Source organism: Melospiza melodia, chromosome 8 (assembly GCF_035770615.1).
Source record: "Melospiza melodia melodia isolate bMelMel2 chromosome 8, bMelMel2.pri, whole genome shotgun sequence".
Classification (NCBI taxonomy): Eukaryota; Metazoa; Chordata; class Aves; order Passeriformes; family Passerellidae; genus Melospiza; species Melospiza melodia.
The window spans coordinates 3,992,772-4,017,991 of NC_086201.1; the positions used below are offsets into that span (position 1 = coordinate 3,992,772).

General features: G+C 37.7%; 1 protein-coding gene across 1 annotated transcript in view; it reads right to left on the reverse strand.

The window, feature by feature from the left end:
• The window catches only part of ARHGAP15 (Rho GTPase activating protein 15), a 322,029-nt gene that overhangs the window by 116,891 nt on the left and 179,918 nt on the right, over positions 1–25,220 (reverse strand). The window contains exons 9-10 of the mRNA XM_063161573.1: positions 16,651–16,773; positions 7,550–7,648 (exon numbers count right to left, since the gene is read on the reverse strand). Of these exons, the coding sequence (XP_063017643.1) occupies positions 7,550–7,648; positions 16,651–16,773 (222 nt within the window). The remainder of the gene's footprint in view (positions 1–7,549; positions 7,649–16,650; positions 16,774–25,220) is intronic.

Genomic DNA, 25,220 nt, shown 5'->3' on the forward strand with positions numbered 1-25,220 from the left:
AACTGCTTGAAATACCTGCCAGTTTTATGGCTTTTTTCCTCTTCTAACCAACTTAGAGTCTCCTCTTTCAAATTTTTAAATAATTATATATTTATTCTCTTTTGTGCCTTGTCATTACAAGGCTTCTATTTCTTTTTTCTTTTTTATTTTCTTTTTTGTCTGCTGTCTCCTTCTCTCTAATTTGTCTTGTATGCCCTTCCGTGATGTTTCCTGTTGACACTTCTTGATATTTTTTTCTAGCTCAGAATGTGGCTTTCTAGCAGACACAGAGGCCCCAGAGTGAATACCCTTCAGAGCCAGCTCCGACTTGGACCTTGCACAACACTATTAACTGGCTCTTACTCTAAGAAAGGTGGCTATAGTGGGATTGCCTGAGCCTGAAGACAGAAATGGCTGAGGAAATCTTGCCAACGTGTTTGCACTAAATTCGACCGCTCCTAATTTCCACTCTAAAAGAAGAGTTTATTAAAAACCAAAATAATAAGAAAAAAAAAAAAAAGCACCAAACATCTTAAATCACAAACTTGCAAGGGCTTTTCTCAGAACTTTGTTGTTTTATATTGCATTCATCTGTATGTTTGAGTTTATGCTCGTTGGCCACTTTAAAGTAAACATAGTTCAATGCCCTCAGAAACAGATTTCTTCTGCACACAGGAATTCCCTGGAAAAAGGCTTTATCTGCTGAACTGCTGGATATTTTTGTGTGCATGAAATTTTTTTTTCCTATCAGTTTGTTTTGTTTCCCCCTTTTTTTTTTTTTTTTTTTCTCTCTCTTTTCTTTTACATTCAGTTCATATAAAAGTTGGGAGCAGAAGTCTCCTTGGAACAAGATAGAATCATAAAAGGAATCTCATCACAAGCTAAACAGTCCAAATTGCACATTCTTCATGGAAGTATTAGCTTTTAGTGCGTGCCTGGGTCCAAGCATAATAGATTATCCCAAAGTGGGAAAGAATGAACAGCACAAAATTAGCAGAACTGGGGGCTCAGATCACTTGGTGGAGCAACATGATCTCTGTACTTTCAGGGCACTGAATTCTAAAGCCACTGGAAACAGAATGTGAAATTATATCAGAGTAAGCAAGGAAGCATGTGTAGGCCTGGGAGGATCAAACAAGAGCTTGGAAAATACATTTCCAGAGGAGAATAAGTACTGAAAATCAGTGAATGAACTTGTAGGAAGCAAACTGCTATTCATGAAGAATTTCTTGCTCTGAGGATAGAAAGATACGAGAGTGAAAAAACACAGAATACATTTCAGTGGCTGTTCAGGGGCCAAGTGCTGTTGGAGAACAATCCTGCACTCAGACAGAAATATAAAATGGGACAGGATAGGTCAGTCTCCTGAGGTTTCCCTGCTCAGGGAAGCCTTGCCAGAGCAAATCCTTTCTGCCTCTGGCTGATGGGTTTGGTCTAACCGTGCTGGAAGTGTCCCAGCAGCACTGTGCATTTACTGGGAGCCCAAGATGGTGCTGAGCACACCCTGGCAGAACTTTCAGAACTTTCCTGCTGCCTCCCCCAGGCCCTCAGGGATGGCAATCAACTATTTTTGAGTACCAAGTAAAATTTAAAATTTTGCTCAAGCTAAATAAATCCTTATTTAGGATTTAGGAACATGCTGTTGAACTTAAATAATAAGAATTATAATACATACAGAGATGGAGATAGGTGGTGGGATCATAATCATGGTGGAGTTTCAATCATTCCCCTTCCCTGGAGTGATTTAAAAGCTGTGTAGATGTGGCACTGGGGACATGGTTCAATGGTGGCCATGGCAGTTCTGGAGGAAGGGTTTGACTCAATGATCTTAGAGGGCTTTTCCTACCTAAATTTCTGGTTTTATACAATGGCTGTGAATCCATCCCTTGGCTGCACAAGCTTTGTGTCTCCTGCCATCCTCACTGGTTTATAATCCACTCACCCCACCATACCAAAGCCAACAATCCCAGCATGGGAATCCTCAGCTTTAGGAGGTGTTTGGGATTTTTTTTCTCTTTTTTTCTTTTCTTTCTTCCATTAGAAAATGAGATAGCATTAGACTCTTTTAAAAACTCATTTTTTTCCTAGCAGCATAAATATATTCACAATACTTTATATTTTTTAAAACTCATTTCCTCTTTGCTTAACTCCTTGAGATAAGTGAACTCTCCTCTGTGTAAACATTGTACCAGAATACTGACTACCTTTTAAGCAATATATGATTTAGAAGGTAATGAAATATCACTTTCTTCTCTATTTTTTTTTATAAATAGGTTTTAAAGTGCTTTTAGCTGCACTTTAGCTTTTAGATTAACAGATAAAACTGATGAAAGAGACACAACCTTCTGTCACAGGGCAGCATGGCATTTGGGAGGTGAGGTAGTTTAAAATACTGTTTTTATCTTCATTTCTCTCCATTGGGATGATTGTATTTCTTTACTACATCCCATAAGCTACTTTATCTTTGCCCATAAAGTCATTTTCTCCCTTAAACCCTGAATATTCTGCATCATGAGACTGTGTGTCTGCATGTCTGCAATGATCATGTTCATAATCAAGCACAGCTATGGACATTAAGTTATTTAAAGCTAAAATTAGTATCAGTTTTAGGCACTTTGGGGTGGCAGACTTTGGAGGCCATGAGAAATCTGAATTTTGGAGAGCAAGAAGTTAATTTCTTTTCAAAACCATGACTTCTTGAAATTGCACTTCCAGCTTTTAAATGCTTAATGGTGCCCTCTGAAGTCTCACTGGTGCTACCCCAGATCTCCCCCCAAGCCAAGAGCCCCACACTCAGAGGGGTTTTTGTCATTGCTCTTATTTAACATGATTTGTTCCCTGGGTCTCAGTGCAATGAAACCCAGTAAATAACACACTGGACACACAGAGAAGATAACAAAAGGAAATAGTTAAGGTACTATAATAATTTTAGCCATTCTTTTTTCAGGTCACTATAATCTGCCCAAAGATAACTAATTGTTCAAAGTAAACATTCCACTCCGACCACAAAAGGAATCCATTACACAAACATATAATTCACAGTCATTTTTAGTGGGTTGTAAACAGTTTGGAATGAGCATAAAATGGGACAAAAATCAAAGTGAGCATTTAGAAATGAAAAAGTGTTTGCTACAAAAGGTCAGTCCCTTTACTTGGCAAACTATGTAGAAAAGCCTGGGAAAATGTTGAACACACAAGCAGTAAGGGAATTTTAAAGCCAACAACCTCCCTGTTTCTTTAAACAGACATCGGAACCTATAACTGGATCCTGTCAAACAAACGACTGCAAAAAAACATAACAGCTGCTAAGAAGTAAAGTTGAAAGATAAAGTTTTCTAAGCTAAGAACCTTCTCAGAAGTGGACTAAAGGTCTTTCTTAAATCTTTAAGCAAGGTTATGGATCCCAGGGTGGCTTTTAGGCATTGAACCAAATATGTAATTTTGTGTATCATTCCTGTCAGAGCATCCTGTGCTCCAAGAAAAGCAACAGAAAACAATATCTGCAATGTCCAGCTCAGCATGGAAACAGTACCTGTAATCACCAGCTTTGCTGCCTGCAGTGTCGTTTTTCAAGTCATTTAGGCTGATTTGAGAACTCTAACTCGGATTTGGGAATGGAGGGAGAAAATGAAGGATGTTTCAAAAGAGAGATGAAAGTTAAATTATATTTCCCTGGAGCATTAGGACTGTATTTCTTTACAAAACCCAAGCCACACTGGATACCCTGGGTAGGTTTAGGATACAGACTGCTAGGGGTGTTCATTTACTCTGTCATTAGACACACAGACGAATGATCTTCCCTGGAAAAGAGTCTAGTATCAGACTGTTTTCACACGATAAAACACTACTATGAGAAGTATTGGATGGCATGTTGTTGAGGTACAACGCAGACTGATATTTTTATTTTTTTTTTTTTAATGCGTTCTACTCATGCCTTTCACATTTAAAAAAAAAAAAAAAAAAAAAAAAAAAAAAAAAAAAAAAAGCCAGGAATTCTAAAGGGTGGCGGATAACAAAACAAATAGGCGACTCCAGAAATGACTGGAAATGATATCTGGCCTAGAAACACCACAAGAGTCTTGCAATGGGCCCCACCCTTGGCAGGAGCGAGTTGCAGCGCTCTGGGAAGATTGTCCCAGGCTCTCCTCCCTGCACTGCTCAGCTCGGGGCTGGTGCTACCTGCCAGACACTTCCCAGGGAGAAGAGGGAAGCAGATTGAAGAACAGATTGATAAACAGGAGCACAGATTGAGAAGGCCAGGTCGACAGATAGCCCCAGAAAAGCCTGAGGTCCATCCAAGGTAGGTGTGGATGGCAAAGTAAAAGGAGAAACAGAAAAAAAAACCCCACAGAATGTGCTGTTCCATCATAAAACTTTCCCCTGAAGTCCCTGAGAAGACAGAAAATGAAGAAATGCTGGAGATCTTTGAGTTGTCCCTGTATTGCTTCAATCTGATTGCAGCATGGTATAGAATTATTCTCTTATCCTCAGCAGGTCACACCACAGACATGGGAGGTTTTTCTATCTAGGATATTGCATGAAATACTAAGGATACAACACATTTTCCCAAGGTAGTTTTGACTTTAGAAGCAGTGGTCTGGATAGCTCAATAATCAGGACTAGAAGTTCATCAAAATTATGAATGAATAATTCAGTAATTATTATAAGTAATTCATAAAAACAGGAAGAATGAAGAGAAAAACTGAGCTTCCTTAAAAAAAAAAATTAAATGTGACAATTTCCTTGCAAGTATCCAAGAATGGGCACAGTTTTATTGCCTCTCTTTATTAAATTTCACTACCAGCTCTGCAAGATGGCTGAGAAAATGGAGAAAGACCTTCTGCTTCACAGTTCTACTTCAATAACTAAAAATACAAAAAGAAGCTGAAAAAGTAGAATTCAATCCATTTTTATCACATTCTCAAGTGAATCCTTGTTTGATAGATAAATATCAAAATCTCACACCAAAATATCTATAAATATGTGGTGTGAGATTTTTTTAGATCAGATCTTAGAAAGCACCCCTGTTATGAAATGGTAAAGAAGCAAACTAGGGGACAAATGACCAAACTCTGATCTAAGTTAGAGGAGAATGTATTCAGAATTAATATCCTTTGAAGATTCATTTTAAAATAGTGTAACTAATCAGGAAATCTTGCCAATGGTTAATGACAACCTGTACATTTTTCATCTGTGGGAGAATATTGCTAGATTTGGCTATTGTGAGTAACCTCGTCTACTCAGGAAAATGTACTAATTAATATCATTTATTCAGATCACTGCTAGACTTTCTTTCTGTGCACAGTGATTTTGCTTTAAAATTCAGAAAAACAAGCAGAAAACCAGTAGGTGAATAAAAACTAAATCCATGAGCTGACAGCTAAGAACACAACCATTCAGTGGAGCACAAATGGTTTGTAAGTAACATTTAGGGATGGTCTCCTAAGGTCTTTTCTCCTAATAATGCTTTATGTGAAGCGAAGCACGCACGTAACATTTTTTGGTACAGTTACAGTATGTGGATGATATATTCTCTAAATAGGAAAAGAAAGCTTTTCTACCACAGCCAATATGCCAGCTGTACCGAGTATCTAGGCCATCTTACTAAGACTATGAAAGTAAACATACAGTTTTCATTAAATGTGCCTTTCCCATAATTGGTACATAAGTATTTCCCATGACTCTGCAGTTGAGTGTCTTGGCTGGAGGCATATCTGGCCATTAAGAGGAGGGTTTCAGATCTGCTGAGTCTCAGCCATGCCGGGAGAACTTGGCACCTCCACACACTGCTTCCTAATACCAACCCCGGCACAAAATGTCATCAGAAGCTTGCATAAACATTGGACTTAGCTTCACATAAATTACTGCTGTCCTGAGATAGTTTATGCCAGAACTCAGTAAAAACAACACTCTGAGTAAATAGAATGCGAGTAAATGGAAGCATCTTAATCCAAGAAAACGATAATAGAGAAAAAAAAAAAACCTGCGTATCAAATATAAACTCATAAATATAGTGATAACGTGAAATTTTTATCTCATGCCGTGTGATTAGCTTTTATTTTCATGCTAGGCTAAGCAAGAGGGGTAAGCTTCTCTGAGTTACAGCAAGTTTGAAGGAAACACAAGAACTATAGTGTAGTACTCAGAAGGATGACCGCCTTTGAAGGAACCGTGATACATCCAGTTTCTAATACGAACATTTTTTGGATAATCTCACAGACAGTAAACATCTAATTACGTTCCTTGAATTCTTCTATCACAGTTCAGCACTTCTGCTTGGAGGAGTGAGCGGTCAGATACTCCAAAACATCTATGAAAGATCCAGCACATTCTTGGGGGAACTCGTGCTGAGGTTGTAACCAAGCAGTTTGTTAGACACGTTCTGCATGGAGTGGCATTTTTGCAATCTAATCTCTGCCTTTCCTTTTCATGTTCTGAATTTCACCTCACAATTCCTCCTCTATTAATAGGCACTTCACACATTTTTCCCCTTTTTTTATCCAGCCTCCAGCCTCCCTCCACAAGAACCCAATGCTACTATCTCCCCCTGCTGAACGATCTCCAGTTTGTTTCAGTCTCTGACTTCCTGCCAATCATTCTGGGAATAATAATATCCCAGTGCTCTCTTTGCTGTATAATTAAAGCATGAATTTCCGCGAGTTTGAAACTCCAGGGTAGTTTTATTGCACCTTTCACTATAAAACCAGGTAACAATGGCAGAATTAAAATAGCTTCTGCCTTTGGGGGTAACGCTCTAAGTATCTTTTTTATTTTTCATGGGTTCTCTTGTTCTGTGAGACTCCAGTATATGGCAGTGACAATGGGTTCACCCAGCCTTATTCTGAAAATAAATTTTCTATCTTTTGCAAGATATATGTTTCCCCAGATCCCTGGAACAAGTTGTAAACTTGTAACAGATGGTGATGAAGCCTCACATTTTTATACAATACATTTTAAGATTCTGCATCTACCGCATGCACCTTCCAAAGAAAATGACCTTCAGTGAGAGAAGATGCACACTGCAGAAAGGAAGGCAGGCAACGGTGTTAAGTACATCTTTTTTACACTATGAAAATCCTTCTTATTAATCAAAACTTTTAATGAGGATGGATACTCATTTCAGTATTTTTGCAATATCATGACTTTTAAAATAACTGTAAAAATTAGACACCTGCACTCATTAGGAAAAAAAAAATATAGCCATGCTAGAGTAACATTTATTTCAGTTAAATACAATTCAAGACTTAGAAAAAAGTATTAGCCTTACATTCACCAGGGATTTTAGAATGAAATTACTGACATTTTATTGATGGCTAACATTTGCTTACCCAGAGAAAGACTAAACCAACAACATGTCAAAGAAAAATACAGAATAATCAGCATGAATGAGTTCTATTAATGTCTTATCATATAAAGAAAATGAAGATACACAGAATGTGATATAGTTCCATTCATAACTATATTATAGAGTGTACTGTCTGCCTACCCTGGCAATCCAAGCAGAGTTACAAGGTTAAAGTTTTGATTACTGTTAGAGAAAAAAAAAAGTATCAAATAATAAGGAACTCACCTCTTTTTTCAACAGCTTCTATGCAGAGCCTTACAAACTGGGGAACTGTAGATTTCTCATGCTCACAAACCGAGTGCAAATGGGAGCCAAAAATTTGATCTACATTTGGAAGACAAGAGGAAAATACATTAAGGCATATTATTATTGGTGAGATTTTTCTCTCTTCTCAGCTTGCCTATTAATTTAAAACTCAGATATTGAAGATGCATTGACAAAACTGGAACCAAATCCTTTTTGAGTCCTAGTGGTCATTAGCTTTTGCCCCAGAACCAAATCCCTCCACATCTGCTGCTCATAGTGCTTGATGGATTCAATTTCAATCGCCACTTGCGCCTTAATTTTGACTTTTCCAAGGCTTGGAGGTCTCCAGAGTTTGGTTGGACCTGCCATAGAAAATGTGCAGGCAGTTCCAGAGCTACAGCTCCCCAAGTCATTGTATACAAATTTCTACATTATGCACTTGGTCCAACCTAGAAACTCCTCTGGTTGGGTGACCTGTCCCTTCCATGCATTTGGAAGTTTCATTCTTTCATGGAGCACTGTATGAGGGCAAGGACTTCATTACTTTGCATCATCTGGACTTGGTACAATTTCATCTCAACTTCACAAAATCTTTTTCTTTACTGATCAAATCGCCTGCTCAGAAAAAGAGGAGATACGAGATGTCTTTTGATGTGGATTTCATCTTACACCATGTTTAACTAATGATCAGTCTCACTTCCTTCACAAGCAATCCTTTAACTAGATAATGCCAACTTTTAGTTTTTGTGATTTCAAAGTTTTGACCAACTTAGACTGTTGATTTTGAAGCATATTTGTATTAGCAGGTTCAACCCCTCAGATTACTAATTAGCCTCCTCCACCTCATTTCCACTCTGTGTGTTTGAGAGATTATGAAAAGAGCAATCAGTAACAGGGACGTTGTCAGCTAAAATCAGAATGAATCAAACAGATGAGAGGAACTATTCAATAGGAGCCAGTTAAATGCTGAAACAATAGGAGTGTACTGTCATCATTTATCCGAAGAGACAGTCTCCATATAGCATTTCAACAGAGAACTACAGTTTGTAAATTGGTGTGGAGGCTTTGGAAATTATTATATAGATAGCTGAAAGGTGATAGCACCAGTCTGGACTTTGCATCAAAAACCCAGCAGCTCCCATAGAATTGGATGTTTCCTCCGTGGCCAGTACTGGACCATAACCATACTGGACCACAACCAATTGGAGTGCTTTTTGCTCTAAAACCAACTTATCCTCACTAACAAGCAAAACCCCATTTTTTAAAAAAAATTCTGTGCTGCAACAAGCTTCATTTTCATTAATCACCACTACTTCATACTCAGCTCAGATTTCAAGAGTGACTCGATTGCCTTTTCCCTCCCGACACCCGGAGCAGGGAGCGCAGTGGCAGAACCAGGGTGCCGGGCAGGGGTCGCCTTGGACTCCCCGAGATGCACCAATTTACACCAGCACCTCCCAAAGTGCGTGATCTGCGTTCTGGGAGAGTACATCCGAGCTTGAATTGAAGTTATCTGGAGTTTGGGCTGCAGAAGGGATGGAGGACTGGGTTCACAGCGCTGCTCTGAGGAAGGTTGTGTGCATGTGTGGCGTTAAGCATTAGCGAACAGTCTGTTACATGTTTTGGGGTTATGTTTCTGACAAAGCACAGTCTGGTTACATTTTCTTCATAAAACATTTATAGCTGCCTTCAGTGGTAATTATACATACAGAGATTTATGATTAAAATGTACTAGCACTTCCTCTTTTGACATCTTAATTGTTTTTTAAAATTTTAGCAAAGACCTGTCAAATTCTTTGCATAATATGGAATGGTCTCCAAAGTAAATTATGTTAAAAAAGAAGTAAAAACATGTCTTATTTGGTGGACAAAGACACTTGTAAACAATTTCAGAAGCAAAACAGGCAAAGAACTGCACTGTGTTTAGATGGCAACACACGAAGAACTGAAATGAAATTAGTGTGTTGCTGTTCAGCAGTTTCTCTTCTGTGTTATAACCACTTTATAATCAACTTCTAGGATTATTTCACAGTTACTCTTTCAATCTCCAACATGAACACAAAGTATTTGGTATTCCTGGGAGGAAATTCTGAACAGGCTGAAAAGAGTTTTACAATTCTCACCTAGTCCATTACTTCATTTCTTGGTTCAGATTCTATATATTCAGCATAATATTTAACCTCATTTTTTATACCTTTGACTGCATGGATACAATCACATTTTGTACCCCACAGTTAATTTTTAGATCATCTCTTCTTTAGAATACAGGCACTCAGGATTTTTATCTTGGATGGAAGGGCAGCAAAATAGCATTAATAGTTCCTGGGCATCAAAATAGATTATGATAAAACAACAGCACACAACTGCTTTGGAGGGTTTTTTTCCCCCTTCTAGAAATTCATGAGTATTTACAAGTACATGATCCCATGAGTCATCCAAATAATCTCAATTCTGAGTACTCCTGGACCACAAATTCCGTGACTCTCTCTAATCAATTGATTTTTTGCTGGATCTGTTCCTGCACATAAACACGGGAATGGCAGCAGTTCCACTGCCATATTTACACTTGTGGAGGGCGCGGGGATACTTGAAGAAAACTCAGCTAAGATTTGTTTGTGCACTATTTCAAAACACAAGGAATGGTGAATTGCTCACTTTTATAGGCAAGATTGGTATGTAACTAAAATTAAAATATTATTTTCTTATTCTTTTATAAGTGGAGAGGTATACATATTTTAAAACTAGTCTAAGGAAAAGCTCTCCAGAACATTTTTTTCAAAAAAATAAAAGAACTTCTCCCAAAGGGATAAGGAAAGCAAAAACCCCCTTTGTTTGATTTATTTGTGATAAGGTCCTCCAAAACTTCATCTTTTACGACTTGAAAAAAAGAGATGTACACAACACTCCTAACCTTCTGTTATGACAGTTTATGTTTCCTATCCAGCTTATTTAACTCAAATGCCTGGGAAATAGACACAATTACCACCTTATGGAATGCTACTTAACTTTAAATGCTCCCCTCTGAATAGAAATCCACTTTATCTTCTCAGAGTTATTCCAGTTTCTCAGGAATTATTTCCTCTATAGGCTCCTGAAATGCTCTTGTTTCATCATTTAAAAATTTAAACTAACAATTGTTCAGAAATATCTTTTATTAGAACAAAGGCAATTCCCATGCAGTGGATTCTGTTCACAAGGGCTCGTACAAAGGAGCTGCATACTATGCCCATATACAGCTTTAATCATTCACTCTTTCAGCTGTTATCAATTTAAAACCAATGAAACTCCCACACTGAGTCCATTTGAGCAGTCAATTTTAATATCTTGGGGCATCTGTAGTTATTCTGAATTGGCTGCAAAAGCAGAACTAACAAGTTAAGCTCTAACCATAAGTCTACATCAGGCTGGTAAACCATACATCAAACACCGACAGTTAGTCAATACTGTAGTATGAAAAACCAACAAGCATTTTTAAGAAGAGCAATATATTCATAATATGTTTGGTGGTATGGTTTACATTACACATCCCTGCTATCTGCACGTTTAGAAGAATTCTGCTGGAGATGGTGGGGTGTGTGACAACTTCACACAGGGATATAAAACCAGACACCAGAAGAGAAGGGAATGGACGTTCACAAGTTGTATAATATAAAATGATGATTATGGCTGCAATGAATTGCTCGTTCTGGGGAGTTTCAAGTTTTCCCTGAGCTTGACAGGGCTACTTTTTTATTTTTTTTTTTCTTTTGAGTAGCTCTTTCCAGCTGCAGCAAAGCCACTAACCCAGGGCTGCAGAAATCTCGACTATGGGAGACAATTCTTCTGGAAAAGAAACAATTAAAACAAAATCACTAAAGCCACATCCTCACTGAGAATGTCATTGTTTAACTGTTTTGGGTGTACATGGATGAGATGTGGCCACACTTGGAAGGAACTCATACTTCAGTGTTTTTTATTAAAAAAAAAAAACAGGGAAGGGCATGTCCAATACTCCAAAGTCTCAGGAAGAAGCTTAAATTCTGGCATGAGAGGAGATGGTACAATGGTACAATGCCCAATTTTTTGGAAATGTGAATTGTATGAGGGCAAGGACTCCTGCGCCTTTCAGGAAGAGAATTAACTGTGCAACATCTGGATTTGAGCTGCTGGACTAATAGAGTTTTGTACCAACATCCAAACAGTTTGCTTTCTTTGTATCTGCTTAAATGTCAGAATAGGGAAGAAGAATAAAAAGAGAAAATCAGAGATGAATGTACAAGGAGAGGGATAGGACAGTAGGCACCAGAGCTGTGAACTTTTGCAGAGGGAAGTCATGCATTTGGAGCCATATTCTTAAAGGTTACTTCTTCTAGCTGCTTTATGTGTAGTCATACACATTAAGTCAGACATTAAAGTGATGCTGATTCCAGACTGGGGCTCCAAATAATGCCATGACACTTTTACAATAAGTGGGGCAGGTCCTCAGCTGACTGAAGTCGGCGAGGTTGTCAATGGAGCTCCCCTGATTTATGCAAGCTGGGAATCTTGCCAGTCCTTTTAATGTGGAGATTTACTATATATCGTTGATCCGTGGTGGTCATCAATTAAAAAAAAAAAATTACATTCGTGAACAGTTACTATTAAGTGGCATGTGAGCTGCCAGATTTGTTTCACATTCTCAGAAAAAGGGAAAATAGTACCACAGACACAGGTCTCTTTTAAGAAATTCTGGTGTTTTACTGGAGACAAGAGCTTGTTTGAATTCAAAGAGAGGGTGTCTGGTGTACTACTCAAAACACTTCTCCCAAAATGAGACATTTAAAAATTCTCAGAATCATTTTTTAGCATCATGTCAAAGGAACAAATCACTTTGTTCAGTGTCTGGCCATCCGCAAGGTTTAGGAAAATTGCTTCCAAATGTCCATATCAAAGAATGAAATACCCTTGTGACCCATTGTCCCTGCAAGTCAAAGGAAACATTTCCCAACTTTCCCTAAGCTCTGATGTGCACCAGAACACTTGCAAAATTCCTTCATAATCTGCAAGAATTACAGAGTACACCAAAGATGGGCCTTAATCTGCTCTTTTGGACTTCTTATGAACATTCTGCTCATTACACTGAACTCCTCCAAGGTCCAGTGAAACATATGATAGAATAAAGACATTTTCCCTTGCCTGGAAATGCAATGGTTGGAGATCTCTGTGCTGTGATCTGCACAACCACCAACATATGCTGAGCCCTGTTCTATAGGCTATCAAGCCAAATCACAGCTAGTTCCTTTCACTAGCAATTGAGTGGCTTTTATTTTCATCTTGAAACAGTTGTCACCGTTCCAAATTTTATGCTGTTTTGGTTTTTGCCTTAGCTTATGAAATACACTCAATGGAGTTCCTTCAGTGTCTAGCTTTTGGGAAAGAAAGATCCACCCTAGAAGAAAAGGAACCTAAATAAATTTCTTGCCAGCTGCATAGCTTCATTTTCCTCATTTCCCACAGTGTCATTTATATGAGGTTGTTGCTCATGTTTTTTTACTCTTTGCTGAGCGTGTATTTTGTGATAGTGTATTACCAACACAAGCATCATAGCTTTAAAATCACAGTTTCACAGAAGTTTCTTTTCCTTTGTTGGTCTAGAAAATCTCAGAAATCAGGATGCTAGGAGGCCAACATCAAGTTGGAGGTTGGCAATTCATTCTGGGTAATACTAAATCATGACAAAGCTCAAACATAAAAGATCAAAGTTCAATTATAGACTATAAAGTCATTTTAAAGGGAAGATTTATATATTATTTTTCTAGCATATTAGTGCAGATTCTGTAAATTCTGAGAATATTTCAATGCCGAGGAACCAAGGACCCCTGCCCTAGCATATAAATTTGGACAGTTATTCTCAAAATAACACTGCTCAAATGGCAGACATGGGACATGCCTCTTATTTACTATTTCTAGGTTGTGTGCACGTGTATATCTAAGAACAGAATTGTGCTTAGAGACACAAGCACATTCCACAACGTCCCTGCATTGCACATCATCTCAGAAATCCTTCAGAAAGCTTTGAGACCAAGGATATTTTGCGAGAGCATGAGCGAGATGGAACAAGGACAGATGATCTTCATTAGGGCTCTGGCTGGAGCACGAAGAGCCCCAGTCACCAGCCCATTGCAATGAATGGAGCCAACGTGCTGTTCCCATCCTGGCTTCTTTTCTGCACAGGACTAGAAAGCAGACGGGACAATGAGGACAAAAATAACTTTTTGTCATGCAAAGTGTCGGTGCATCTCCATTTTCAGATCAACGTGTAGCTAACATTTAACCATCAGTCTTCTACATTCCCTGCCCTGACTGTTATCCTCCTTACTATTTTCATTTAACTCCCTACTTTACTTTCTACGTGGATATCTGCTACACTCTACACAAGCAAAGTTTGGGTAAGAGTTAAATGACAATCGCATAATTTCTAGATTTCCTGATAACAGTGTTGGCAGAACAAAGTACCCCAGGAGATCAAACTGCTATTTAATTTTGAAGCCTGTATTCCCAAATTTGGTTAATGTGGAGAAATGTGTGGAGTCTCCTGGCCAAGTGTGCACGCATCAGCGACTCACTGAGCACAGGACTATGTTTAAGTGAACTTACCACCTTAAAATGTATTTACTCATGACTATAATTTACGTGTTAAATTTATTGGAGTTTTGGTTCCAGCGTGACATACAATGTAAAAAATCAATATAGATTTGAGAGCTTTATAGTGCCCCTGGCAAATATGAATAGCACTTGATGAAAAGTGAAGGTTTTCACAGCACCTACAGTGCCACTGCATTGGAGTAATTAACACCACACGCTTCACAGATATTTATATCAATTCTTCACCAGCACACAGAACAGCTCTTTGTCAGGAATTTGGTACCAAGATGTCCTGCAAGGCTTTATACACACTTTTATTACAAGCCCCTATTTTAAGGGATTTACAATTCTGACAGAAGTATTTCCCTACGGAATAAAAGGTCGTAGGCATGTTCTGAGAGCTGGAGGAATTTTTCTTGTAAAAATTGGTTAACATTTTTTTCCCTTAAGAATCAAGCAAATAAATAGTTCTGAGGGGTTTCTGCAACCATTTAAGTCACCTTTAGAAAAATAAATAGATGCATCTTATAATACAAAAATTTGGCAAGCTTTCCATTGGTAATCTGGGTGGTTGAATTTTGTGATTTAAAAATATTCTAATATGAGACTAAAAATTAACATTTAAAAGTGGTCTCTGCATAAGCACCGCAACTGCATTTTCATAACATTTTAAGAGATTAAGGGGATAAACTGTGGTGAAGACAATGAAGGAACCTTATCAAATGAGCATTTCACATAGACTTACTGTAGATTGGAATTAAGCCGTGCTAACGAACCCTGCCTCATTTGCATGGCCAAAACCTAATCCTAATGAAACTTCATGGTAGATAACTAACGTGTTTTATTCATGGCAACATTAGTTTGGCAATAAAACTGTGCCTGGTACAGATTCTGAGTTACTGAGCCACCAATCAACAGCACCTCTGATACCCATGGAAAAGTATCCCAGGTAGATCCAAGTTATGCTGATGAATCAAGAGTTTAATGCAAATCTAGCCAAACCCAAATTCATCTGGCTTTCCTAGAGAGATATATTAGAGGGTGGATTTGAGTTATGCTAATGAATCTGGATCTGTTAGCAAGGATCACATCTGATCCCTATGCAACACTGCAGGAGATTCATCAGCCACGCTTTATTAAGCAAAAAAAACTCCAACCCTTAAATCCAGAAATTAAAATACTATAAATTACTCCTCTTTTACTGTAATGACTGAAACAAACTAACATGATGCATTCAAATCCCACTCTCAGCTCACAAAGTACTTCAAAAAGGCAAAACCCTCTGAAGTATTGAAATCAGTTACTAAAAATGTATAAGGACAGATCCTGTAAGTTTGGTGTGCAGGTGTGCACAACTCACACACACATATTGACATATAAATGACATTTTTTCAAAGTTTCTGTGTCAGCTGGAAGCAGAACCCCATAACTGAGGCACGTTGTGGTTTCATATAATGAAGATTTCCTTACAGTAAACAACACTGCACTGAGCATCTCTGCACGTATCTAAAACCATAAGAACTCAATTCATCAAATCTTCTTCTCTCCAGACATGGGCCCAGCTGGTGTTGAACTCTTGTAGCTGCTTTAGCTTATTCTGGCTGGGGTCAGTCTCTTGGCTCAGGACAGACAAGTTTAATACACACTAGGAACTCCCCTTGCCATTTTTGACACACCACTGGAAAACTCACACTCCAGAGATTGACAGGGGTGGCTGGCAAAATGCCTCTTCCTAGTCAATTTGCATGTGCAGTTGTGGGTTTCACACATAATAATTTGGGAGTGCGTAAATTTTTCAAGTATTATTCCAGACAATATTTAAAAACACAGCTTTGCTCGGATGTTAGTGGTCAGAATGCTACTGCCTTCAAGTTAACTACTAGCTTCTCAATGAAACACTTCTTGGATAAACTAACAAACACGTTTTATCAAAGAAACAATTTTTTAAGAATATGTGATGGCTGACCAGCTTAGCAAGAAATTGGAACAGGAAAAAAAAACCCCACAGATTCAAAGCATTTCTTATTCGTTGACATGTATTTCAAATTGTTAAAAATGGATTTTGTTGGTGAGATAGAAAAATAATGAGAGAAGACAGCAGAAAGTCTTTCAATAAATTAGTCAGCACAGCATCTGAGGGTCCTATTTTGGGTTCTAAAACATAAAACTATATAGGTATTCTTTTCTTAAAAAGGAATGGAGTTGTGTAGCATCTTGATTTGCATTGTTTTTGGTGTTAAATTGAGGGGCTTCTACCACCTGCACACCAAAGCAGAAAAATTGCAGGAGCAGTCAGATATCACAGAGGTAGATGAACCATACGTTGATTCTTTTTTTCTTTATGGTTCACCACTGTGTTATGAGACACAGCAACAAAACCATATTTAAGAAGAGCTTGTCCAATGTACTGAGTCAAATATTCATTTGTCAGATTTTAAATTTTTACACCAAAAGGAAGAATAGAAGACTGGACACACCTTTAATAAGTCCCTTTTCTTGCAATGTTTTCAAGGAGGGTCTTCGGGAGATGAACTTCTTTAATCTGCTTTTAATTCGGTTTCTGTCATTTGTGTCAGAGGCACTGTAGTTCAGCCTGAAAACTGAAGGAAACCAAGAGAGAACTTTTTAGTGAAATGATATTTCTGAATTAACAGTAGGTTTCTGAGATATCCTGAGAAAAGCATGGCCACAACCACCCTGGTAAGACCCCAGTCATGCGGTAGGTCAGCAGCGTGGCCGGCTGGACACTACAAAACCATCTGATGAATACTTCTGTGAATAAACACGACGAGTTCACCCCGTGGGTTACACGCAGAGCTCGGTTATTTATTGCCCACAAGTATTTGGATGGCGACCAGTTTGCTCATGAAGTGCTCACGGATCCCACAAGTTTCACATGGGTGATTTTTCAGCTCCAGCTCTGGGCTCCGAGCGTGCTACGCACTATTAGCTGTGCACTCCCAGCAATGGGAGAGGGATGGATGGCCACACCACCAGAGAAGGACTGGGTGCTCTTGCCAAGATGGATTAAGCGTTATATATATATATTTCATGCAGTTATAGAAAACATGGCTGCGTGCCACGAAATGTGTGCAAGACGCATTAATTTATGGAAAGAGAAGTATTCCCGTCCTAATGATTATATTTTATTATATTTAAGCATTTACCAAACTGAGAAACAATTTGAGCGCAATTTATTCCTGTTCTGTGTCAGAAAGACATAGAATCCAGCTGCAGAAAATCCCCTGGAGGAGGTTTCAAAGGCATAAATTTAACTTTTTCTCTGCTGAGGTGCTTACAGGGCACTGTGATGGCTATCAAAATAGTAAGGAGAAGTTCAGCCTGTTCCAGAAGTAGCAGAGATGCCATAGGGAGACCTTTCCTAGAGTTTTTCCTGAACTAGCTGGTTTTTAAAGATTTTTAACAAATCACCTGAGACTTGCCACTCTTGAATAACTCTTGTTCAGTGTCCTGAGCTCTCTGTGCCCACTTCTGACTAATCTAATGGGGCAGCCAGAGTGGTGCAACCCCCCCTGGCAAAGGCCTCCAGCTCAGAGAGGGGTGGCTTCTTCTTTCTAAGGAAAGAACAAGACTTCCATCTTCTCTTGGAAATCAATTAACCAATTAATCAATTAATCAATCCACCAAAATTCAATATTCTCCACTAGGTGCACAGACAGGAGTCTGGTCCATTGTCCCTTTGACAGAATCTCTTAAAGAGATAATTTAGCTGCAGTTGCAGACATGCTCCCTCCTCTCCCCATGCAGACTGAACCTCCCCTATAATGCAGCAATCTTCAGACAGAGGATCCAAGCAAAGAGAGAGCAAAATTAAAAATTAAAAGTATGGCCATTATTATCAGTCTTTTTTTTTTTTTTTTTTTATCAAGGCATTTTGCTTTAGTTTTAAACAGAACCAGAACATTCAAAGGTGCACAATTATAAAACAATGGCAAGCTAAAATAACTGGTTAAGCAACAGCAACAACCCTGGAATATTGTGGTTTACATTACAAATCTGATTTTAACAGCCAAACTTATAAAATGGTTTATGCTTTGCTGTTGTCAAGGGAGAAAAACTTGCCAAATTGTTCATTTTAAGTAAATAGAACATAGCCAATTAAGGAAAGCAATATTTAAACACATGCCTACAATGATCAGAGCATAGTTTGCTTCTGATTTCACTACTGATTTTAACAGAAGAGTGTTCCATTTTCCCACAGCACTAAAATGACCCCACACATACTTCCACAAACTAGTAATCACACAGGACAAATAAAAGGACACTTTACTGGAAAATACATGGCTTGGTACAATAATCCATCACTTATGAAAACTGAAATTCACATTTTTTAATGGTAGCATTCCTGGAGAGATGTATCATAGAACATAAAGATTAGCATTCAATTGATGGTTGGTGCTTTTTTAACATTATAGCAGAGGACTTTTTGTTCGAAATTGAGCAATCCTTGGCAGGGACAAGCTAAAATTCCAAGTCACTTGGCTGTGCTATAAAAAGAACAACAAATGGATGTTTCTAATTCTGCATCTTAGTGGTACTTTGAAACAGTGAAGTGAGTTGTATTTAGTTCGGGGTCTCTTTTGTTGCTCAGTGTCACTCTGTCCACAGCAATTCACAACTAGGTTGCCTTTAACCTGAAGCTTCCCCAAATGATGCAAATGATGCAGGAGTGAAAATATACTTTAGGTCCACCATTTGCCTGCCACTTTTCCCATTCTGGGGGCTCTGAAGTGTTTTATGCCCACTTTGACTATTTAAGGTGTTCCAAGTGAAGTACATGTGGTCATCCTGCGAAGGATAGAACAGCAGGGTGAACATCCCTCTCTTTAAAAAACAATTAACCCAGCTGGAAGTTTAATACCTGAAACAGCAATTATGGTGTTAAAACTACATCTAGAGGTAGGAATAATTATTGTCATGGATATCTTTGTATGCACCACATTTTGCTGCATGGCACAAAGTTCAAAACGACACTTGATGAATTTCTCATTTTATTCTATTAAATACATGTGAGTCATCAGAAAAAAAACTCCAAGCCTCACAGAAGTTTAAGGGTTTAGATAGCATGTTCCAAAACCAAGCTTAGGCAGAAATATTCATGTTGGGATCTCACTTAGAAGTATTCCTTCTCTTGCCAAACAATTCTTCTCGCGATATCCCCACATTAAAATGGCTGTGCTATACCAAATATAAAAAAAAAAAAAAAATAAAATAAAAACCATCCAAACAAACAAACAAAAAACCCAAAAAACCACAACAGTTATAAAACTCAAAAAGCACAATATTTTTTTTTTAACACCTTCCTTTTTAAATTTCAGGTTCTGGATTTGGCCAGAAGGAACCTACATGAAAGAGAGCTGGCAAATATCAAACAACATAAAAAAGGAGAAGTCAGTTCCATACAGAAGCTAGAAGGACTGAAGAATAAAAGGACCGAAGTATAAAATAATAATTTTTTTCTGCTAGTGCAGGTGCGTGCAAGGACACTTCATCAGCAAAAATGCAAGCTGAATATTGTCTGATTTTCATGTTTGGCTGGTAGTAAATTTAATCCTTAGATCTAGAAAAGCATTTCTGATTACTTTTGATACTTTATTAGACCTCCATTATTCTACAGGTTGGAAAGGTATGAAAGGACAAAGGAAATAATGGTAAGATCTTTTCCTCAATTCTCAAGATGGATGAAGTCAAACTAGCTAATCACAATAGGGAAGTGTCATTAAGTTTGGGTATAAAAAATAAAATATTATAAACAGATTTTTAGGGCTAAAAGAGAGAACACACCTTTGGCCCTTATTGTTGGATAGCATTGTAATAACATTGGCTGAATTAGAGGGAGTAATTACAAGTTAAATGCTCAGAAAAAACAACAACAACAACAACAAAAAAAACCCACATCAAAAAGCACTGATCAAAAACTGATTGTACTTTTCTGGCTTGTAAAAATTGTCTGAGTCCTTATTCAAATCTAGTCTTAATAATAGCATATAAGTAACAGAAGCATGGAAAGCAAGAATGAATGCAACACCTCCCAGTGACACAGTCCCACACAAAACAAAGTTTTGAGATGTACAGATGAATAATTACTTTTTAACATTCAATATCCTGGATTGTAACCATGATTCAATGAGAATAAATTTACTATAGTTTAATCAGGATTAAGCAGTGACCAACAAATTGCAGGGTGAAGCTACAAAAGCCTTGCTCCAAGATTTTGGTATGGTGACCACTCACAGAAGTAGGCAAGGCTCTGAACTCTTCAGGGCCAGGATAAAAATGTTTGAGATAACTCCCTGTGAATTTAATAATGAATGTAGACAATGTATTACTAGCAGAATGTTTCTCCTGGGTGTGATGTTCTTTGCTCAGAACATCACACCCAGGAAAAACATCACCCATGTTTCCTGGATGATTCAGAGTGCAAAATTTTCTAGTATGTCCTCAACTCCATATTTTATTGGCAAGACTTTGTAACTCCCCATAACACGGTCTCAAATTCCTTCCAACGACTTTTATTTCACTCTTAATTTACTCTGCATTTGTACATAATCTCAGGGGTTTACCTATGATTAATTCCTGCCAGGTACAGTGTATCTGAACACTTCCAATGTGTTGAAAGCATTGGTTTTTGAAGAACTATCCATTAATGACTTTCTGAACTGTGACAATGGATATTGACAGTGCTTGTCAGACTAAAGCACTATTGATTGCCTCACATCATGTGTATTGCAAAACCAATTTCTTTCAAGTACCTCTTCCTAACTGAAATACATTATTATGATGCCTATCTGTTTATTATAACACCCAAAATTACTGTATGTAATTCATTTGGATGGGAAGAGCAGAATGAAGAGCAGCAGTGGGAATGGATAAGAGATTTAAATATCTTTGCATTCCTACCTTCTCTTCCATTAGCCTTGATCTCCAGGAAAAAAAATAACAAAATAATTAGCCTGGACCATCCATATTTTTTTAGTACTCTTCAAAGACGTTAAAATTTTTTGAAGTTCTTAGAAAGAGATGAGTTGTAGTATAATGATATATATAACACCCATAAACGGAGTTAAAGTAATTATCTCCCAAGGAATACTAAAAATGACAGGCTTGACCATTCAAAATACAGAATACACTGACCAAAATCCTAGCTGGAACAGTCTTAAAATACATATGAACAGATCCTTGTGCTTAGCTCTCATGTCTGTTGTCTTAAAATAATAATTTTATAAAGTCCTTTACAGACTCATAACCAAGAGTCCTCACCAACACCTTGCAGGACTGAAACAAAGCTGAGATGGTAAAAGAGGGAGGCAGGAATAGGTCTCTGTGACTTTGGAGAAAGAAAGTGCCAGTCTAACAGCAGTGCTATCACATATGTGTGAAAATATTAATTGGAAGGAATTAATTAGTTAATTAATTAATTTCAAGCAATGGGGATGCTTAATTGCTGAGTGTTTTATATTTCTGAAAAAGCATACCTTAATGTGCAGAGATGTATGATTATGCTTGCATTCTAATTGAATATATTGACTCATAACTTCAAGTTTTATTGGATACCCTTGGAATTGAGAATTCAACATTTCATCAACATTTTTTGCCTGCAGCAGATGTAAAACTACTGTTAGCCCTTTAAGGAAGGAGCAGCATGCATCACTCACTGCCTGTAAAAACTGACAGGTTTTCAACCAGCACCAGAGTTTTGAAAGTGACAAACCCAAGTCCTTCCTTCTTCCTCTTCTTTGTGATGCTCTGAGATGGAGCCAATAAAATCTCCTCTAAAAGGATAAAGAATTCACCTCCCCTTCTTTATTGAGTGAAGGACTTTTGCCAGTCATCCTGTTTTATCCCTTGATGAAATCCCTGGGCATGTCTCTGAATTATACACACTTTAATGAATAATTTTTTTTTTTTCCTAAAGAGTAAAATGAGAGACAGGTACACAGTCGGATAAAGAGCACTAGAAAAATTATGGATGGAAAAATAAATCAGGATTTGGGCATTGCCTCTGATCATTATTCTTATAAGCTTCAAAATTACAGAATTTATAACTACAGAGCACAGACTCAAATGTGCAGCATCACAATGGGTATCACCTTCCAGGAGAGGCTCAGAAGATTTTGCTTGATTTGGCACCAAAGGACCCGAAGTGATTCAGGTTTATGGTGCAATAATAGATATTTGCCACAGCAAGTATATCTGCATTTACAGATGTTTATGAAGTAAGCTCAGAAATAAACAATAGGAAAAAGAAAACAGTGATTATATAGCACAAATAATTTTTCTGTAATATGACAGCCTAACAACTTAAGTGCTCGGTAGTGTCATTACACTTTGTGAAATTTGCGTGCATTAGCAGTAAAGATTCAATAAAATGGCTGTATAATTCATATTTTGCATCATGCTCTTATGCTTACAAAATAAAAAAAATGTCCCCCTCTAATAATAAATGGAAATAAATTAATAGCATGTTAAACATCACTACACATTTACATTGTAAAATAAAAATGCCACTCCTCACACAGCTTTTCTTAGTGGTATTTGCAAAATAAATGTTTAGAAAAGTAAGCAATATTTCTGAGTATATATTGGATTTATAAACACAGATCATACCAGATACCTTTCTTTAATAAAACAAATAATATTTTTTTTTGAAAATGAAAAAGTAATAGGCCAAAACTATCTGGATTTCAGTTGTGCATGTGCATTTGATATGACGCCAAATAGGAAATGATTAGTTAAACTAGAGAAGACGTAGAGAACTAAAACAATAACTGTGAAATGACTAAATAAGGTATTAAAATGAGCTTTGTTGAAAGAACTACTGAATTGCAGGGAAGTTACCAGTGGAAGTCCTGAAATATTCTTGGAACTAGTCTTTGAGTTTTCATTAAAGACTTCAGCAGGAAAAGCAGAAGCATTCAAAAAATTGCTTGTTGACTCAAGGCTGCAAGCATCATCACTTGAGACAAGAATTTGGGATATCCGGCAAAAACTTAGTGATTTTGAGACTGGAAACAGGAGTAACTGGATTAGAACCATGCACAGCATGGTTAGAGAGGGATTGGAATTATGGAATCATGGAGTCGTGAATGTGGGAGAAGACCTCTAAGAACATCAAGTCCAACTCTTCCTCAGCACTTCCAAGCCCACCACTAACCCATGCCCTCAAGTGCCACATCTACACATCTTTCCAACATTTCCAGAGATCATGACTCAACCACTACTACCCTGGGCAGCCTATTTCAGTACCTGAACAACAAATCCAAAATATTTAATTTTGATTAATAAAAAAATAATCCTCTCTCACGAGTGTATAACCATGGACACATATGTGAGGTGGGAATTCCTGGCAGAAGAGGTGCAGGCAGCAGCAGCGAGAAGCACCAGGAGAAGGAGGCTGCTGAGGTTTTGGAAGGAGCCAGGGAGCCTGGCACGTTTGGCCAGCTGGAAAACGGCTGAGAAGAGCTGGGATTGTTCTCTATGAATTTGCTGGTGGGGGTGGGAAAAGGAGCAGCAGAGGAGAGGAGGAGAGCAGGGAGGGAGAAGAGCTGTTTTAACTGAAGAACAATGTTGGCATGAGAATAGATGAGTATAAACTGGCCATAATATGAAGTTCTAAACCACCCTTTTAAAGACGTCGTGGTGGCAAATAAAACTAAAAGAATTTAAGATGCAGCCTAATAAATTTATGTATGAGGACACAGAACACTGTACCTAGTGACAGGAGAGACTGGACTGGATCACTCAGAACTTGCCAAGCCTTTCTCTCCACAATTTTTTTTTTGGTATTGTCACAATATTAGAAACACTGTTATACAAACTTAACTTGAATATAAAAACCAGAATGCCAGAAATCAATGAATTCATTTTATTCATACAGTATGACCAGTTTATGTTCATCTAATGTAAAACATGTGGGGCTTGGATGAAATGTGCTACAGTACACAAAGTCAGAGTATTTAGAGTTTAGGAAGAGAGAGCACAGTGTACTTGGGAAGGGGAAACTGGTCTGCCCAAGATCTTCTCAGGGATTAGGACTCTTGACACACCCTCTTTGCAAAAGTATTCCCAGGAGAATACTCAATGGATGGGACACATAGGAATTGGAGAGTGGTCCTTGCCCTTACCTAACTGGGTGAATCAGAGTTTGCAGCCACACAGTCTTATCCCACTCATTTCTCAGTTACTGAAAAAAGAACTGCAATATTTGAGTTAATGACTTTTGAAGCTGACATATATCGTATAAAATATTATTTAAGAAGACTTCACAAAACGAAAAAGGAATCCCATGCAATTGGAGGTTGAGGAAGACACAGCAAGATACTGTAGACAATTTCCAGATTAAGTTGAACAAGTAATTTACAATAAATAATGCATTCAGGGGCTTATAGAATGTGGAGTTCTGTTTGCTTTCTTCTGTTGTGAAATATATGCAAATAACTTTCAAGTCTTTAAACTTGCCTCCTGAGTTAATCTGAAAAAAACCTTTTCAACCTTTTGCAAATATTATGAATAGTCGTCACTTCCACTAAACTGCTCAGGCAAAAGGACAAGAAAATGATATGGTTCCATTTTCTACCAGGAGCACTGGACAGATTTACACCAAAATAAAACCCTAGTAGCCATGTGGAAATTTTACCTTAAAAACCTACATAAAATTCTGTCTTATTCATTTGGAAGCAAATTAATTATCTGTAGAGAACAAGGGAGTCTTGTATTTATATCAGCCTTGTTAAGAATTGTACAAATGTTTCATATATTGAAATTTTGACATGTGCTTGGATACCGTGTTGAGCCTCTAATTCAGATCCAGTCTTTTGGGACCCTTCCAGAAAGAATATCCTACCAACAAATTTCCTTTTTCTTGAAACTTTTATCAATTATGTTTCATTCTTCTAGATCTTAGAAGTAAATTAATTTAATATTTAATTATATTCCCATTGTAGTCAGTCTCTGCTTATACTCATAACCCTATATTTTTTGACCCACAATGAACTTCTGGTATTTCTTATACAATAAAGGACAGAAT